We start from the raw sequence: 19162 nt of genomic DNA, 5'->3' as shown, positions 1-19162 counted from the left end.
GTGAACCTAGCTAACGCATGTCCAAAGGTTCTCAAAAGTAACCAGAATCTGGATTCTCTCCTGCTTTTTTAAGCAGTTATTCCACATCACTTTCTTCCAGCAGTTCTTAAGCAAATAGCTGTCTGAGGTCTGAGGGGTGAATTAGTATTTCCACTTTTCCTGACCTTCGGCTGCCCCCACTTCCTTTCTGCCATCATTCAAGTTTCTCCCCACCCCTTTCATTGAAGGACAACCACCTGATCTTGTGAACACTGAATTCCATAATTCTCTGTGTGGCTGGGCCTTCAGCCAGTTTAGAACAGCTGTCCATTTTCATCTTTACACCAAAAAAGCAGGTCAGCACGCTGTGTCTTGGAGTCCAAGCTGCAGCATGGTGGGAACGATTCTTTGCCACAGAAAAGTGCAGCCTTAGCTACTTGGGCCAGACCCTGACCTCATAAAACGATAGAGAAACCACCATTTACACAGCCTTTCCCCGGAGCCCAACAACTAATCTTTTGTTAGATTCCCACATCAGGGCCATTTCCCATCATCCTTGGTGGGCACTGCCCTCTGACCTGCACAGTTCAGAGGCCTGTCTGCTTGGCCTTGCCCTCACTCGGATGGAGGTTAAGCCTTGGTGTGAGCACTGCCGTCAGCCCCTGGCTTCCTCTGGCAGGATGTCTCCTAACTGTCTGCAGCTGAGATGGAGGCATTCAGTGCCCTCCGACGTTCTGCAGACGCCTCTGCCCACGGGACACAGCCTTCCAGGACCCCCTGCTCCCATAGCAGTAGATGGAAGCCCCTAGAAGCCCACCTCCGAACCGCTGGGCCCCCTTCCCTCCCTCAGATGGCTGGTTCCTGAGAAAAACAGGACAGGCTGTGCTTTTCCACGGCTGTGCCTTTACCAGGCCCCCATGTACAATGTTCAGAGTGATCAGTTATCTCAATTTGATTGACTAAAACCCTGGTTGCTAAAATGTCTCCCTGTTGCTGCCTTGTTGCTCAAGTAGGTTGAGTCTGTGGAGTTCAACGTCTGGGACATCGGTGGCCCCGCCAGCATGGCCACGGTCAACCAGTGCTTCTTCACAGACAAGGCCCTGTATGTGGTGGTTTGGAACCTGGCACTGGGGGAGGAGGCTGTGGCCAACCTTCAGTTCTGGCTTCTCAACATCGAGGTGAGGGGGTGCCAGCCCTTCAGCTCTCAGTCCTCAGGACATTGCAGGGGCCCCGCTGCTTCTCAGGGGGAAAAAGGAAAAAAGGAAATGGTTAGGGAGAAATGCTTTGCACTTTGCTGGGCTGTCACGAGGCCCCAGAATCGCAGGTCACTGTGAAGCACTTAAAACCCTCCTGGGCCACATGGTTGATGGTGCTCTTGTACTTTTCTGCTTCCTTAAATTTAAGAGCCCCACATCGTGGACCCAGGAGGGGAACGGGGCTCCCCTCTTCCAGTGGAAAGGTGACGTGGGCCAGAAGCTGGGGCGCTGTCTGAAGGGATCAGAGATGGAGGCCCCAGGGAGTGTCACAGGCCCTCACACACCCCCTAGTGCGTGGCAGGCCCTCGAGGTTCTCAGAGAGGAGTGCGGGGTGCAGCGGGGTGATGGTTGAGGGCCAGGCCGTACAGGGTTGGCACATCCACCACCTAGGGAATTGTTCCCGTCCCCAGCCAGACTCTCTCTCACAGGCTAAGGCCCCAAACGCCGTGGTGCTAGTGGTGGGAACACACCTGGACTTAATCGAAACCAAATTCCGCGTGGAGAGAATCGCCACGCTGCGCGCCTATGTGCTGGCGCTCTGCCGCTCACCCTCTGGGTCCAGGGCCACCGGCTTCCCGGACATCACCTTCAAACACCTACAGTGAGTGTCCCATGGCATCCTGCTCGTCCCCACCTGTTGCGGGGCTGTGGCTGCCTGCCCCTCACTTGTCCGTCTCCCTGGGGACGCCTGCTCTGCCTGCAGAGGGCTCCTGAGGCAGGGGCTGTGCTCCTCTGTTGCCCTGTCCAGGGTGAAGGGTGGCAGCTGGGCCCCCAGAGCAGATGCAGCCCTAGGGAGGGTGAGGAGCTGCCAGAGGATCTGCAGGGCAGGGCCTGGAGACACTCTCTGTGCTTCCTGTCCAAGTCTCCCCACCCCCAGGGCCAGTGCTAAGTGTGCACGGCCCCAGTGGGACTACGAGATAGAAACTCAAATACCACCCATCACATTTGTTGATCATTGATCAAGAACAGACCCCAGGTGTGGTCCTGGTCCTCCCAGTGTGTCTGAGTGGTCCAGAGGGGCTGAGATGGGGGAGGGCCACAGGGTGGGATTCAGGATGGGCCAGTGCTGGTGGGACCAGTGTCCTGGGCATGTTGATTCTCCCACTCCTGTCCTTGGATTCTCACGACAGCTCTGCAGGTTATGGAGATTGTTGTGCCCACTTTGAAGATTATGAAACTGAGGCTCAGCTAGTAAGTGTTCTCTGACTGCTACCCTAGTGGCTCTTGGGTTCCCTCGCTCTGGGTGAAGTGCCATGGACATTGCTGCATGGGTCAGCCTGGAGACATGCCATGTGGCTCAGAGTACAGGATGGGGCTTTTAGGAATTCCTCGAGTGCCCTTGAGAATGCGCCCTGGGGCCTGCGATGATAGGAGTGCTGGCTCTGGGTCAGAAACCTGAGTCCCACCCAAGCCTGCTCCTTTCCAGCTTGTGTCCTTGGGAGTCACCTTGTGCCTGCATGCCTCACTTTCCTCCTCTGTAAAGTGGGCACATTGGGAAGACAGACTAAAGCAGCACATTGTGGTGCCCCCAGCATCATGCTTTGCATCAAGTAAGGCCTCATTAAATTTCTGTGTCTATCTCTCATGAGTTTTCTCAACTTGTGTTTGGGACGAAACACTTAGGAAAACAGAGGCATTGCAGTACTTGTCAGAGAGGGGAGGTATGATGAATAAGCACGGTTCTTTTTTGCACTCACAGCGAACTTTCCTGTAAGAGCCTGGAAGGTCAGGAAGGGCTGCGGCAGCTCATTTTCCACGTCACGTGCAGCATGAAAGACGTGGGCAGCACCATTGGCTGCCAACGACTCGCGGGGAGGCTGGTGGGTACCTCTCATCCCCTTGAAGCCAGAGGGGCCTGCTTCCCATGTGTCAGGGGAACTGTACCTCCCTCTCTCTTTCTACTGTAAAACACATGTGCTGTATATAGTGTGTGGTCCCCATGTGAGCAGTTTCTTGGGGGAAGGGAGGGGTGGGACAGTGACAGGAAGCATTCCACCTACTCAGTCCTCTGGAGGGTGGCAGGCGAACCAGGCTGGCTGGGCACACCTGAGGGCCCAGCCTTTCCCACTTGTCCCAGATACCCAGGAGCTACCTGAGCCTCCAGGAGGCCGTGCTGGCAGAGCAGCAGCGCCGCGGCCTGAGCGATGATGTGCAGTACCTGACGGACAGGCAGCTGGAGCAGCTGGTAGAGCAGATACCTGGCAATGACATCAAAGACTACGAGGACCTACAGTCCGGTGGGTGGGCTGGGAGGGTGGGCAGGGAGAGGGAATCAGGTGGGTACCAGCAGGCACAGGCACAGGGCCCTGGGGAGGGGCACTCAAATTTTTCACCACTCTGCGCATGTCTGCAAATGACTGCAAAGACACTTCAGGTATCAATTTTGGGTTACAAATCAATTTTAACGAGTAAGTGAATTTGCAAAGATGGAATCCATGAATAATGGAGATCAGCACATTGGCAATAGTTACAAGATGCCTCTTGAGAACATGTGAAGGGCCCCATGTGTTGGGAGTGTTGGTTGCGTCCTAAGAAGAATCTGTAAGCTGGCCCCCTTAGGAGGAGGTCACCCAGAGTCCCTTTTGCCCTTTGTTTGACACTGTTCCCTCATCCCCTCCCCTGAGCAGCCATCAGCTTCCTCATTGAAACCGGCACCCTGCTCCACTTCCCGGACACCAGCCACGGCCTGAGGAACCTCTACTTCCTCGACCCCATTTGGTTGTCTGAATGTCTGCAGAGGATCTTCAACATCAAGGGCTCCAGGTCGGTGGCCAAGAATGGGGTGATCAGGGCGGAGGACCTCAGGATGCTGCTGGTTGGGACCGGCTTCACGAAGCAGACAGAAGAGCAGTACTTCCAGTTCCTGGCGAAATTTGAGATAGCCCTGCCCGTTGCCAACGACAGGTGAGGCCACAGACTGGGCTGTGCCGGTTGCTCCCTAGAGGAAGGAATTAGGGCTGGGACCACTGGTGGCTCGAGCAAGATTTCCAGGGATGGGCCATGATAATGACCTGCCTGCCTGGGCTGGGGCAGCAGGGTGTGGGCTTGGCCAGTCCCCCGGCTTGCTGCTCCTTCCTGTGCCTTGGATGTCTCTTTTCAGGGGGTTCAAAGAAATCCATTTATTGAAAAGGTGTAGGAAAACATGCAAGAATGGCAATGGCATTAAAGGTAACTTTGGGAAGTTCACGCTTTGGGAAGTTGATTGCTTGGTTATTTGATGAATAAAAATGAAGTAAGTGACAAAGATGTGTGTGCTAATTATACAGCCCAGCTTCAAAATGCAGGGAGGGCAGGGGCTGGAGGGGCATGTGGGTTAAATCTGATGATGCTCTGACCTAAACCAGCTTGGTTCTCAGGGCCTCCTTGCCCTAATTTCAGTTTCAGCCATTTCCTGGGTCTGATGCTGATGTTGGCCCTGAGGCAGTAGCCAGGATGCCAAATCCACAGACTTTTTCCATTCATCTGTCATAGAACTTGTCACCACCCTGCCCCTCAACCCCAGAGCTCTGGGGGGATGCCCACAGGAGACTCCCAGGGAGCTGCCCTGGACCCTGTGTGGCCAGCCCAGCAATTCCATCAGCACAGACTGGGTCTCCTGGGAGCCAGCCCTGGGCCATCTCTCTCTGAGATTTCCACTTGGTCTTATGACTATGGGAGGGGGCCTCAGTTCTTCCTGTTCCAGCTTCATGACGGCCAAGATTGAGTCCTAAAAAGAGAAACCCCAAAGAGGAATTCAAAACCCACATGATCCCTCACACCATGGCCCAGGTGTATCCTTGACTTTGGCCCATGAAAAAGCACACAGTGAAGCAGCCTGTGAGTTTACAACAGTGCCAGAAGCTGAGAATTTTCTGGTTATTTTATCAACAGATTAGAGGAATGAGGAGATATTAGCACTATATAAAAACAAGTCCCAACCTCCTTTCTTTTCTCATCTGTAAAATGGGAATAATACTATTATCTACTAGTATTATAGTCATTGTGAGGATTAAATTTGATAATACATGTAAACTATGAGAAGTGTCTCCTGCACCTGTGAGCTTCAAGGACATAAAGGATTATCAGTACTGTTATTGTTTCCATCTTTGTGTTAAGTGCTCGTAGCCAATGTTGTCTGGTTCCATCTAAAGTCAGGAGTGTCCGAGCATTTTCCATCTTAGCACAGGTATAATCGTTCCCTTGTGCCCCAGGGACAAGGAGTTCCAGCTCCTCGCACCATAAGGTTTTATATGGTCGAAGACACTATCAACAAAAACAAAGGCATTTGCTGCTCCTTTTAGAGCATGGTTTTCAACTGCAGCCCTGAAAGCCTCCAGTCCCTGGGAAAACCTTCAGGGCATTTCTGAACCTCCCTACACTTCTGAGTGTTTGTGTACCTTCCAGCGGGGACTCGCTGGCTCTCAGCACTCAGGGAAGGCTCCTGCCCGACTGCTGAGACAACCTCAGGGACATAGTGTGAGCCGGCTCCGCAGTGCCCAGGTCTTCACAGACTTAATGTTCAACAGGCACATGAAGAACTCACCTCTTAATTCCCCAGGCTCTTCCCCTGGGACAGCCTTGCCCTACCAGTGATCACTTTTAAGGAGGTGCCAGTGGTCTCCCAGGGCTCCGCTCACCTTGAGCAGGGCTTCCATTGCCAGTCAGTTTAAATCTCTTCACTTGCCATGCTGGCTTCTAAGTCTCCTCTGCCTTCAAAAATATTGAGCACCTGCTCTGTGTGCTGCATACTGGGGCACCTGGGTGCAGAGCGTGCTCCCTCCCCTTGCCTGGGGGACACCTGCCAGGTAGAAAGAAGCAGGAAGCTGCAGCACACAGGCAGTGTAGGGGTTCCCGGGAGATCCAAGCTGAGCATGATGCAGGCAGAAGAAGCAGGATAAATCACACTGGGCACTGACAAGAGCTGCCTATTTGGAGAGGTCAGAGAGATAAAGAAGGACTTCTCAGAACTTAAAGGACTAAATCAGGGCATCTGTTGGAGAGCACCTGGCTGTGGAGAGAGGCACTCTAGCTGGAGTAGTTGAGAAGGTCCTTTCACCCAAGACCTGTAATGGCTGAAAAGGACCAAAAACTTCACCATCTGCCCCCTGTCCATCCTTCTCTAACCCTTTGAGGTCAGTATCCATTCTCTTCCCATGTCAGGGAAGCAGAATCGCAATGAGCTTAAGCTGTGTGCTGAAGACAGAGCCAGGATCCATCCCTGGGTGCCCTGCCCACCAGGCTGTCACTGAATTTTCCTTCTACAATACTTTCAGCGCTTCCTTTCAGAAAGTTCTAAAGACGTTTTATAGGACCTAAACTGATGTATTTTTAAAGGATTAGGAGAGCTGAAGGCAAACCTTTAAGAAAAGGGCACATCCAAGGCTCTGCCCAAGGCCGCCTTAGCTCCAGGGCACACAGAAGATGCTGGTTGTCAGGGAAATCTTAGAGGGACCTCCCCTGTTTCAGCTGTTTCCAAATGATCAGTCATGAATGGCTCACTGACACTGTGATTCAGCGCTTTTATGAGTAAGAGTGCTCTCATAAAACATCGCTCTTTTGCACAAACAACCTCATTCGAACGTTTAAGGCAACTGTATTGTTTCAACTGGTCAAGAACAATAAATAGCTTCTAAGGCCAAAAACATTTCTCTGACCCCAATATCTACATTGTCCTTAGAACTGTGCAGCTGTATTTGTTTTTCCTTCACCATCCAAAGTTAATTTTAAGTGACTCCCCAGTCGCAACCTAGTTTACAGAGAATTAACTACTATTTGCTGTGTCTGTTTATGGCCACAGATGTTTCCACGTCTTCCCTTAGCCGTATTCTAGTCTCTATCTTAGAGACGTCAATAAACAGATTCACTGTGCCTATCTTCATTATCTTTTGGAGCATTTATTCGAAGCATATAAACTACCCCCTCTATCTAAAAATAAGATTCCAAGGCCCTGGGAGGAAGGCACCGGGCAGCCTGAGCTGTTTCAGCAGAGCCTGCCCCAGGCCAGTCCATCTGCTGGGGTCAGGGCCCTGCAGCAGAGCTCAGGCCCCTGGTTCACCAGCCCCCTTTGGTGTGTTTCAGCTATCTCCTGCCACATCTTCTTCCATCCAAACCTGGCCTGGACACCCACGGCATGCGGCATCCCACAGCCAACACCATTCAGAGGGTGTTTAAGATGAGCTTCGTTCCAGTTGGCTTCTGGCAAAGGTTTATAGCACGGATGCTGATCAGCTTGGCTGAGATGGACCTTCAGGTAGTTGCATTTTCTGCATGGGGCAGTTTTTGCTTGCAGGCGAGGCACTTGCAACTGTGCCCTGGTGGGAGGGAGGGAGGGAGGAAGGGAAGGAGGGAGATGCCCCTTGCTGGAGGAGCCTGGCTGAAGACCCTTCTCCTGCAGCAAATCTGCTGACTTAGGGCCCGGAGGCCAGTACAGCATGGCTGCCTTCTCTCCTCTAAGCCACAGACCCATTTGAATCATTCTGTGAATACCAAATCAGTGCCTAGCTGGCTTGGACAGAATATCCCATTAGGGTTCTAATCTAACCAACATCAACATCCCCTGGGGGGCTTGTTAGAACACAGACAGTTAGGCCCCACTCGGGTTCTGGCTCCGTGGCTATGGACTGGGACTCAAGAATCTGTTTATCCAACCACTGCCCCAGGTGATGCTGCTGGTCAGGGACCACACCTCGAGAACCATGGCCTCAGAATCATGGCTTTACCATTCAGGCTGTGACTAGACTCCCCTAGGGAGCTCTAACAGACACAGACCAGACACAGACACAGACCACTAAGTCAGAATCTGTGGGTGTGGCAGCCAGGGATCAGTATTTTTTAAAGCTCTCCAGGTGACTCCACTGTCCAGTCAAGCTTGAGAACCACTGGCATAGAACTTTAACTTGGTCTGGGAGCAGTGAAGACCTAACCCAAGGAATTCTTTTCTGTGGGTTCACCTGGTGTTGTGTTGAAGGAAGTCCCGGCTGTCAGTCAACATTCATTTCATGCAAGACAATAATATGGAAATAGTGCTTGGCTAGAGTGGTGGTTCTCAAAGTGGGGTTCCTGGGCCAGCAGAATCAGCCTCACCTGGGAACTTGTTAGAAGTGCAAATTCTCAGGCCTGCCCCAGACCTGCTGCATCAGAAACTCCAGGATGGAGCCCAGGGCTCTGTTCTTCACAAACCTTCCAGCGAATTGTAACTTACTTTACAGTGTGAGAACCCCTGACATAAGCCAGGACTGTTGAATAATTGACATAAAACTCAGTATGAGTTTGCTTTTGCCATGTTCTATTTATAAGGCCTTTATGGAATTAAACTTCTTGTATTAAGTAAAGATATTCTTTGATCTTCCCATTTTACTGAAATGTTCAAAAGTAAATGGAAGAGCCTGAAAATTCTTTGGCATTTTCTCTCACAGCTCATGTTAACGGGAGGGAGACTTGTTAGCAACACAGTTGGGTGCACTGACAGATGGAAGGAGTGGGTGCATGGGTCACTCTTCCCTCCCTTTGAACTCTTCCTCCTGCCACGTTCTAAGTGGAAGGTCACCAAGCACCAGCATCGTGTGAGGCCTGAGCTTCCAAGTGGGCTCCGTGGCTGGCGGGGTGTGGGCCCAGCCGGGTGTGGAGGCAGGCGCCCTTCCTGGCAGCATCCCTCACTCAGAATTAAGAAAGAAGTCCTGTTGAAGTTCAGATGAGGAAAAGGAGTTCAGTCTCAGAAGTATCAAAGGCATGCAAATTCAAGCATTGATAAGATACCACTTGGCACCTATCAAATTAGCAGAGAGCTAACAGCCAGCCCCAGAATCAGGACAGTTCACACACCATGGTCAGTGAATATACAGCCTATTCACCTTGAAAGCGATTCCTCACTAGGCATCCAGAGCCTGAAAATGTTCAAACCCTTTGACCCAATAATACTACTGCTATAAATCTGAACTACAGAAATCATTTGAAATCAGAGAGAGCTCTGTGGTTTTTCATGTTCATCTGGCTTATCTGAAAGAGCAAAAGATTGGAACCAACCTAAAAGTCCAAAGAAGAGAATGATTCAGCAAATTACTATACTTAATAAAATATTGAGCTTTAGAAAAATGAATTTTATGAGTTTTTAACGACATAGGAAAAGCAAAGTTTTTTAAAGTATATACAATTAGACATTTAGAAATAAAAAATTACAAAATATGACCTCAGCTGTTTTATAAACATACAGGTAGATAGGAAAAAAGCCTGGAATAAAATATACCAAAATTTTCATGATCTATGTGTTAAGTTGGTATTTTATTTTCTCTCTTATATTTTTCTGTATTTTCCATATTTTCTAAGGTAACTTTTTGCTTGTAAAATCAGGGAGGGAAAAGATTTGAAAAAGAAAATCCTGTTTTCAATCTTTTAGGGAACATGTGTTCCCAGAGTATCCTGGAGACCCCCTCAAGATAATGCAGCATTTCATTTGGCAGCAGGATGAGCGGTGCAGGAGGGAGGGGGTGGGAAGATGGACGGTGGTCCTTTATCACAATGGGGCCAGGACAGCCTCTTCACAGCTCTGCCCAGGGCCAGCGAGGAGCCCGGCCTACTTAAGTAGGGTCTTTTCTCTGTCTTTCAGCTTTTTGAAAACAAGAAGAATACTAAAAGCAGGCACAGGAAAGTCACCATTTACAGTTTTACAGGAAACCAGAGAAATCGCTGCAGCACATTCAGAGTGAAAAGAAATCAGACCATCTATTGGCAGGAAGGGCTCCTGGTCACTTTTGATGGGGGCTACCTCAGGTAGGAACATTTGGGAGCTCACCTGACTGGGTCACCACGGTGCTGCAGAAATGGGCCCCAGGGCATCCTCCGCCGGGAGACTGTCCACTTGATGTCCAGAGTTCTGTTCCCAAGGGCAGGTCATCATGGAAGCTTGCTAGAAGTAGGAAACTCTCAGCAAATGTCCCAGAGCTTCCCCACCTTCTCACCCCTTCCTCTCTCCCCTTACAGAACAGGAAAGGCAAGGGAGGGTGTGGTGACCACAGCCCAGCACTGGAGGGAAGTGGGTGGCCACTGAGCTCAGGGGTGAGAGTATCTAGCACCCCCTAGTCACAGGTGGGACCTACAGGGGCCTTGCAGCCATCCAGCACAACCCCCTTGTCCTAAGAGATGATGCCCCAGGTGATGACACTGGTTCCCCAGCCTGTACCCCACAGTACCTACCTTAGCTCCTTTTTCCTCTTCTTTTTTTTTTGAGAGAGAGAGATAAAGTCAGCTCAACAGGTTAGTAACTGATTTTTAATCAGGTTTAGTTTAGTACATACAAGATTATTTCATACTTACAATTAGTTTTTAAAAATATTTTTTTCAGCTCTGTGAGAAGGGAGGGGAAAAGGGGAAAGTAACCTTTTTGAGGGCCTGATTTGGGCCACTCTTGGTGCCTGGTGCTTTCATATAGATGTTCCCACTTAAAGCTCACAGTTGCCACTTGGCAGATGAGAAGCCTGTGGTTCAGATGGAAAAACCTTCCCCAGGGTCACACCTAAGGGTCAGATCCCAGCCTGAGCGTCCCCTCCTGCAGTCCTCATTGTGTCCGCTTCACCATTTTGGGGACAGCGGGGGGACAAGGCAGGGCCATGCATGTAAGTACACAAACGCAGGAGCCTCCTCTGACAGTCCTGCCTGGGCCCCTGCAGAGGGGGTGGTCCCTGGGGGTTGCACCCCTCACCCTGAAGGCAAGGAGATTAAACCAGGGCCCTTCACAGCTGATAATAATGGACCCCTTTTTGTTTCTGGGTTGCAGTGTGGAATCCTCGGATGTGAACTGGAAAAAGAAAAAAAGTGGAGGAATAAAAATCATTTGCCAATCGGAAATAAGGGACTTCTCGGCAATGGCTTTTATCACAGACCATGTCAACTCCTTGATCGATCAGTGGTTTCCTGGTAAGAAAATGTTTTTGAACCAGGTCTTGGCTCATGTTAATATTTCTTTATAAATCAGGGTGGGGCTCCTTATTTGGAGAACAGAAATCCCACTGTGATTCAGCCCAAGGGGACCAGAGGGGTCCTAACAGACCTTTGGCAGAGTCTTAAGCCCTGGGGGAGTCCAGCTGTGGGCATGGGTGGAGGTGCTATGAGGAAGAAGTGGACCCAGACCCACAGGTCCTGGGAGGGATTTGGCCTCTGGCTGCCCACAGCGTGGAGGAAGAAGAATGCCCCGGGTACCGCACATGGTCTAGGAAGACCCTTGATGTGAGCCTCACGTGTTTTTGTTTACATGGTGAGGACAGGGCTGCTGAAATCCAGGGGGGAGCCCGCAGCTGGAGATTCATCCCTTGTGCAGGGGTGGGAGGGAAGGCACCACACCTGCCAAGGGCCCCCATTTTCCTTCCCTGCCTACCCCAAACCCCCGAATCCCAGCGGTGATCAGCCACCCACGTAGCCCTTTCCAGCCCCTTTGATCAGTTTCTTCATTGACAGTCCACCCAAAGAAAATACTTTTTGAAGTGAAGCTCTTGAGGTCCTCTGTTTGTTTTTCTACTGAAGTGGAGACAAACCCACTGCGGGGCATCCTGCAGCGAGGAGGCCATCCAGTCAAAACCAGGCAGCCTCTTCCCTGTGAGCCCTCAACTCCGGAAGCCTGGAGATCAAGAGAGCAGAGAGCGAGTTTGGGATCCTAGTGCCGCCTCTGGCCTGCTAGTCCAGTCCTCTGGCCTCCTGAGCTGGCTTTCTCACCTGTACACCATCCCTGCATCCTGGGAGAGCATCAAAAGAAATGCTTAAGAAACAGTGGCTGTGTGTGCTCCAGATCATACTCTGGACACCTGGGTCTGGGGTCCTTTGGGTGTTGATGGGAAAGGTGACATACAAGGAAAAAAAGCTTAAAGGAGCCTAAGGGAAGGTAGTTTAGTGTGTGGGTTGGGGCAATTGGGCGGTGCTTGGCCATACAATGGGGGCCTCTAGACCATTTGAACCCTACGAGCCCTTTGTGATCTCCCCACAACAGGTGCTGCTGGGAATTTGACTAGGGCCTATAAGACAGGAAGGACTGAGCTGAGGGCCTGAGACAGGGCTGCCTAGACACATCACCACCGGCCAGCTGGCAGGATGTGTTACACACATGTGCCCAGAAAATTCCACGCGTCCACCCTGCACAAAGCAGGACATCAGCTCACCCTTCTGGCATCTCCACGGGACAATTTGGAGGGTGTTTCTTTGTACCTCCTTTCAGGGGTGTGCAGAAAAGCTGTGTCTCCTGCCCAGGGGAACACAAGTAAAATGACTAGATTTTGTCTATTATAATTTGTACTCATTTCTCCTCCTGCATTGCTCTTCTAGAAAAGATCATAGTAATTGCAAGCCTTATGTTTCTAATTTTAAGAACAGCTCCTTACTGGTTGTGGTTTGGTCATTGGAGTGTGGCATAGCTCAGACAGCCTGCAATGTCCTTCCAGGACCCAGCTGTGCAGGAGGGATCCCCAAACTCTCAGCACCTCCTAGGCCAGCTACCTCTGGGTCTAGACCCCCTGGCGACTGTCCAGTGCATCCCTGGCCCCTCCCTGCAAGTGTCTTTTAGGATCGAGGATGGTGCTTCCCAAAAAGGAACCCGAGTGCGGCAGTCATGTTTCAGCCACTCCCAGGGGTCCAGGCCAGGGCAGACAGACACCCTCCTGTGAAAGGCTCACCCAGCCTGGGGGTACAGATGCTGTTCAGGGACCCACCTGCAGCCGCCTTTTTGTGAGCTGACTCCTGCTGTGTCCCCATTTAGCCCTGACGGCCACGGAAAGCGATGGGACCCCACTGATGGAGCAGTATGTGCCCTGCCCAGTGTGCGAGACCTCCTGGGCTCAGCACGCCGACCCAAGTGAGAGATTGGAGGATGTGCAGTACTTTGACATGGAAGACTGCGTGTTGACAGCCATCGAGCAGGACTTCATCTCCTGCCCCAGACACCCCGACCTCCCCGTGCCTCTTCAGGAGCTGGTCCCTGAGCTCTTCATGACCGACTTCCCAGCCAGGTATGCCACAGCGCCCATGCACAGGACCCAACCCCAGGTGACTTTTAGGTTCCTGGCCTAGGCTGCCTGAAGGGAAACAGGCTGTCAGCTTTCTTTTTGAAGCCACACAGGCCCAGCCAATAGGCAGAGCACTTAGAAGTTGAAGTCATCCTGGGACCCCACACCATTTCTCCCTCACATTAGCTGGTGCTCTTTTCCACTGAGCTGGCCCTCGTCTCTGATTCCTACTTTGCTGCTGGATCAAGGAAGAGAAGACAAATATCCATTGGTGTCCAAAAAGGGGGCACTCCCAGATGTACTGCCTCATTTTCCTTTCTTGGCAAATGCTGACTCCTCACTGCTACCCTGCAGCTGAGCATTTAGATCCCCTAAATCTGTTCCTAGAGATGAGTCTACCTATATTAATCTAAGATAATAACTGGGGAGAGAATGCTGGAGAAAAGAAAACGTTTTATGGTCCCACCCTATAGGAAACAGTCACAGAATCCAAGTGCTTGGTAAAAGATGGAATCTTCTGTTGTCATGGAAACCAGAAGCCATGATTTGGTCTCCCTGGAGATAATTTGACATTGGTGGTTAGCAATGTTTTTGGAGTTGTGAAATCCTGTTGTTTTCTTATTCAAAGGATTGCTATTTGGTTTCTTTAAAGAAACCCTTGGGGACGGCGAAAATATTTGTGTTGTCATTTTTCCAAATTGCTCCCCCACCCCAAGAAAGTGGATATGGAGTACTCTGAGATATTGCAGGATTGTGGTTCCAAAACATGCTTCTGGATGGGTCTATTAAATTAAGAAATCACTTCCTACATTGGAAAAATTTCCCCCATAGATCTTTTTAATATTCCCATTACCTCATTGGTAGAAATGACAATTAAATACCACTCTTCTGAAAAGTGACTTACCTTTATCTCTAGATCTTTAACATGAGGGTTGTCACCTCTTGGAGACCACATGCAGAGATTTATATATGTGTGAATCAGATTTCATGGTGGGGTGCCCAATTAGGCAGCTCCAACTTTTAGAATTTTCATTTATTTGCTGAACCTTGTTATGTTTTATGCCCCCACTGAATCTGGGCTATTGAGTCTACTGTATAGAATCTGGAAAGCAAAGCCAGATTGGTTGTCCCTGTTGGTTTGGATCTAATTGCAGGCTATAGCATGGTTCTTAAACCAAGGTACCCGGCTGGGAGTTGAAATGCCCAAGAATCTGAACAGAATTCACAATCCAGCAGAGACTCTCTGGAAACTTAAGCTATGGCCCAACCATGCCCCAAAGCATCACACTCCCTGACTGGGAGTTTAGGCAGGTGGGGGCAGGGGCAATCTGGCATCCACAGAGCCTTGTCCTGTGTCCCCAAATTACAGGAGTCCTAACAGAAAGCCCCAAGGGATCTTCAGCATAGCCACTGTTCCCTGTCTTATGAGGCTTCCAAATGCCCACACTTCCCAAGCGGTGGTTTTGGGGTGAGCACTTGGAGAACAGCCCAGTTCATCTTCAACTACATCACCAAGGTCTACAATGGGTACAGTTGCATCTGCCAGGAGTGTGATATGGTTGAGCTGTGCAGAGTCTGAGTAGCTGCAAAATCTGTTCCTGGAAGACATGGGCAACAACTGCATGGTTGTGGGGTGGGAGAGGGGCATTGGTCTGTTGGGCCAGGAGAGCTCCAGGGGAGGCACCCGGCAGAGGTAGCTGAAGAGGAACATTGGAGGACCTCAGCAAAGCAGGGGGAAGCCCGGAAATGGGAGGGCATCTGGCTGCCTTGCCCACCCTCCCTCCCTCTTTCTCTCCCTTCCTGCATCCCTCCCTCTGTCCCTCCCTTCCAGGAGTGACTTGCAATATTTCCAAAAGCCCAACAGAAGTCCCCCTTTTACCTAGGATTAGAACACACAGACAGGTGAGAAGATCTAAACTCCCTGCCTTTGGGTAAAATCCTAGCCATCAATTGTGGGGACACTGGCCATGCCAATCAGAAGCTCTGCATGGCCATTTATATAATTATTGGCTTAATAAAAAGAAATGAGGAAACAACTAACCTAGCAGTAAATAAATGCAGTTTGTCTGATGGATACTAGCTCTCAAAGCATAGAACCTTTTGAAGGAAAATGTCCAAAGGAATTCTTTTTCTGTGTCTGCCGCCTTCAGAGGCTTCACCCTATACCACTCACCATCCACACCTCTGAGGCCATTCCTGTTATGAGCCCATTTTATAGAGGATACCAAGGCTTGTCAGGGCTGAGTGACCTGCCCGGGGCTGGGTTTTATCCCAGATCTGTGTGACCTCCCGGTGGCTTTGAACCCTGACTCTCCTCAGTGGGAACTAATGGCCAAGCACATTCTTGTACCCGCCCAGCCCAGGACCCGCCTCCCACCTCAGCAGGTCTCTCCAGGTTATAGGGGGCAGGTAAGGAGGTCTGTTCTAACCCCCCCACATACTGTGTTTCTGGCAGGCTCTTCCTGGAGAACAGCAAGCTGGAGCACAGCGAGGATGAGAGCACTGTCCTGGGCCAAGGTGGGAGTGGCACCATCGTTTACCGGGCCCGGTACCAAGGCCAGCCCGTGGCTGTGAAGCGATTCCAGATCAAAAAATTCAAGAACTTTGCTAATGCTCCTGAAGGTAAACAGGGCCCTGTATCGTTTCTTTTCACATGTGTTTTCCCTTGGTCCAAACTTGCACCACCTTAGAGACCCCTGAGGCCACACAGGCAGGGGAGGAGGGTGAGAAAAGCCGATGTGGGCCCCAGGGGTAGCCCTGCTTTATACCTGGCAGGATGTGGGCCAGGCCTGAGAATCAGGCTGAGCAAGGCCTAGAAATTGCTTTTGGAGATTACTTTCTTGTCTGGACCTGAGCCCCCAAGAGCACGGGCCATCCTTACAATTTCCATCCGCTCCGTGTCCAGCACAGGCCTGACACGTGGTGGGCACACAGTCAGACCTCAGGTGGACCTCTCACCCTGGGCCACCCCACCCAGCCACTAAAGGGAGGACGGTGGGCACTCCAGATGGATGAATTGGAAAGCCAGCATGGGTGGCTTCTCCCTTACCCCCTCCACCTGAAGGAGGGCACACCCTCTTGCCTTGGCATGCTCAGGTCCACACATCACGTGCAGCTCAGAGATGTTCTAGAGCAACACGTCACCACTTAATGCCCAGCTAGGGCAAGTGCTAGGAGGCTTCCTCCCTTCCAGCCAGCTGGATATCACATTTCTCACTGTCCCTGGCTTAGCATGGTTATCTTCATGATCACAAGAGGAATTTACACTCTTGGTAGAAAAATTAGAATCATAGAGCAATATAAAGAAACAGATCAGAAAGAAAGAGACATGGGGCTTCCCTGGTGGCACAGTGGTTGGGAATCCCCCTGCCAATTCAGGGGACATGGGTTCGAACCCTGGTCCAGGAAGATCCCACAAGCCGCAGAGCAACTAAGCCACAACTACTGAGCCCACTCGCCTAGAGCCCATGCTCTGCAACAAGAGAAGCCACCACAATGAGAAACCCGCACACCACACCGAAGAGTAGCCCCCGCTCGCCACAACTAGAGAAAGCCCGCACCCAGCAACGAAGACCCAATGCAGCCAAAAATAAAATTAATAAAATAAATTTTTAAAAAAAAGAAAGAAACAAAACCATAGTTACATGCAGAGAATGTAAATCTAAGAGATTTTATTGACAAACACCATAGCCAATAAGAGTTTGATAAAGTTGTTAGACGTGAGCTCAGCATCAAATTTGGCAACAATGACCCATTAGAAAATGCCTTCCATGGCAGCAATTAAACCATAAAATATTGAGGAATAATTAATATTTATCATTCAATTTAGTTCTCATCTAAATTCCAGCAGGGTGTGTGTGTGTGTTAAATCTGACTGATTCTAAAATGCATATGGGGACTTCCCTGGTGGTCCAGTGGTTAAGACTCCGTGCTTCCACTGCAGGGTGCATGGGTTCGATCCCTGTTTAGGAAACTAAGATCCCTCATGCCGCGCAGTGTAGCCAAATAAATACATAAAAATTTTTTAAATAATGAAAATAAAATGCATGTGAAGTGACAAAAACCCAAGAACAGCCAAGAAAATCCCACAACAGAAGACAAAGGAGAGAGGCTTGCCCAGCAAACGACTGACTTATAAGTCTCCAGGCATTAAGGCAGTGTTTTCCTGGGGCACAGCTGGGCCTGTCAAGGGAACGGAGAGAGCCTGCATGTGTATGGGAGGCGAGGCTGGCACGTGGCAGAGGTAACGTCAGGAGTCAGTGGGAAAGGCTGACTATTCGCTAAACTGGGGCAGACTTGGGTCAGCCTTCGACCATAGTCAGAAACATTCTTAATGGTCTAAAGACCCAATGTGAAAACTAAGACTTTTACACAAAAAACAAGTTTGTCTGGCACACACATAGATCTGGCACAGTTGATACATTTTAACTGCCAAGATTTTCTTCAGGCTGTTTAAACTTCCATGTCCAATGATCCCTGATTTTAAAATCTGAACATAAGAGAGGGACAGATCAGGACACAAGAAGACAAGCAGGACCTGGTGGACACTGCTCGGTGACCTCAGGGCTGGCAACAGCCTGGTGGGTGACCAGTTGGTGGGAAAGGCCCCTCAGGGGGACTCAGGCAAATGCCTTACATGTGGGATGCACTTCAAGGACAGCCCACCACTGCCCATAGACCTTTCTCCTCTGGGCTGAGATGAAGTGTCACAGGCCCATGGCTGCCCCATGGTTTTCTCTCTGGCTGACAAGAGGGCAGTAGTTCTTTCTGCCCTTCATCGTCCTGGCTCCTGGCAGGGAGTAAGGTAAGCAGCAGCGACCAAGCCCCCAGCATCCCTGCAGATGAGCAGTGGAACTTGGTTACATGCCAGACATGTTGCCTGAACTCTGGGTTACACTCAGGTATGCAGGTTTGGAATAAGATCCAGTTGAGACCCTCAGGCAGCCAGCAGCGGGGTGGGGTGAGGGCTAAGAGAGTGGGTGACAAGGGTGGGAGTGTGTGCACCAAGGGGATAGGAATGCCGAGTGTGACAGGACAAGTGTAGACCTGGGGAGGGGGCTTGATACCAGCCCGGATGCCTCAGGAATGCCTACATTTGGTGCCAAAATTGGGTGACGATATTGCAACCCCAGTTATGTTGAGTGACTTAAAATGTAAATCCTGGCCCTGCCCAGCCCCTCGAGTCCCTGTGAGGCAGCTCTGAGTGTGACAGGGCCCCCACGCAGAGTCGTCCTACACAGGCTCCCCAGGCAGTGGCGACAGCTGTTCTCTCCCTGCAGACACCATGCTGAGGCACCTTCGGTCCACAGACGCCATGAGGAACTTCTCGGAGTTCCGGCAGGAGGCCAGCATGCTACACGCCCTGCAGCACCCCTGCATCGTGTCCCTCATCGGCATCAGTGTCCACCCGCTCTGCTTCGCCCTGGAGCTCGCCCCGCTTGGCAGCCTCAACACCGTGCTGTCCGAGAATGCCAAAGGTACCCACCATGCCCAGAATCTTCCACAGAGCACTGCCTGGGGCCCGCCCCGGCCCAGTCCAGCCCGCGGGAGGCCAGAGAGCCCATGGTGGGCAGCTCAGGTCCTGGGGAGCCATCTGTGGCCGGGCACACCCACCTGTGACTCATGTGCCACTCCTAGTGGGTGATAAAAGGGCTTCTCCAGGCCTAAGTGCTGGGCAGTGGTGTTGGCAAGGCTGCAGGAGCTCACAGATTGGAGTCAGACAGAGCCATGTTCCAAGTCCAGGCTGTCTGCCATAATCCAGGAAGTTGCTTAATTTACTCAACCATAAAAGGAGGATGAGATGATAATAGCCCCACTTGGAGGGCAGTGAGCGCATCAAAAGAGGCAGCCCAGGGAGCCCGGTCAGTAGCAGCCTGGTGAGCCCAGTAGCCACATAAATCTCTCCTTTGCCCATAGCTCACTACATCTGTCCACGATTGTTAAAACTCTGAGACCCTGGGGTCAGTT

The 19162-nt window shown here is 50.9% G+C and overlaps 1 protein-coding gene across 1 annotated transcript in view; it reads left to right on the top strand.

Moving 5' to 3' along the window:
• LRRK1 (leucine rich repeat kinase 1) overlaps positions 1-19162 on the top strand; it is a 116538-nt gene that overhangs the window by 81447 nt on the left and 15929 nt on the right. Inside the window, exons 15-25 of the mRNA XM_065871242.1 lie at positions 993-1157; positions 1664-1836; positions 2935-3055; positions 3313-3472; positions 3863-4139; positions 7293-7464; positions 9817-9980; positions 10984-11123; positions 12949-13198; positions 15651-15817; positions 18475-18672. Of these exons, the coding sequence (XP_065727314.1) occupies positions 993-1157; positions 1664-1836; positions 2935-3055; positions 3313-3472; positions 3863-4139; positions 7293-7464; positions 9817-9980; positions 10984-11123; positions 12949-13198; positions 15651-15817; positions 18475-18672 (1987 nt within the window). The remainder of the gene's footprint in view (positions 1-992; positions 1158-1663; positions 1837-2934; positions 3056-3312; positions 3473-3862; positions 4140-7292; positions 7465-9816; positions 9981-10983; positions 11124-12948; positions 13199-15650; positions 15818-18474; positions 18673-19162) is intronic.

The sequence above is a fragment of the Phocoena phocoena genome, chromosome 2 (assembly GCF_963924675.1).
Source record: "Phocoena phocoena chromosome 2, mPhoPho1.1, whole genome shotgun sequence".
Classification (NCBI taxonomy): domain Eukaryota; kingdom Metazoa; phylum Chordata; class Mammalia; order Artiodactyla; family Phocoenidae; genus Phocoena; species Phocoena phocoena.
The sequence above is the reverse complement of the archived record's forward strand: the minus strand, read 5'-3'. Positions and strand labels throughout refer to the sequence as shown.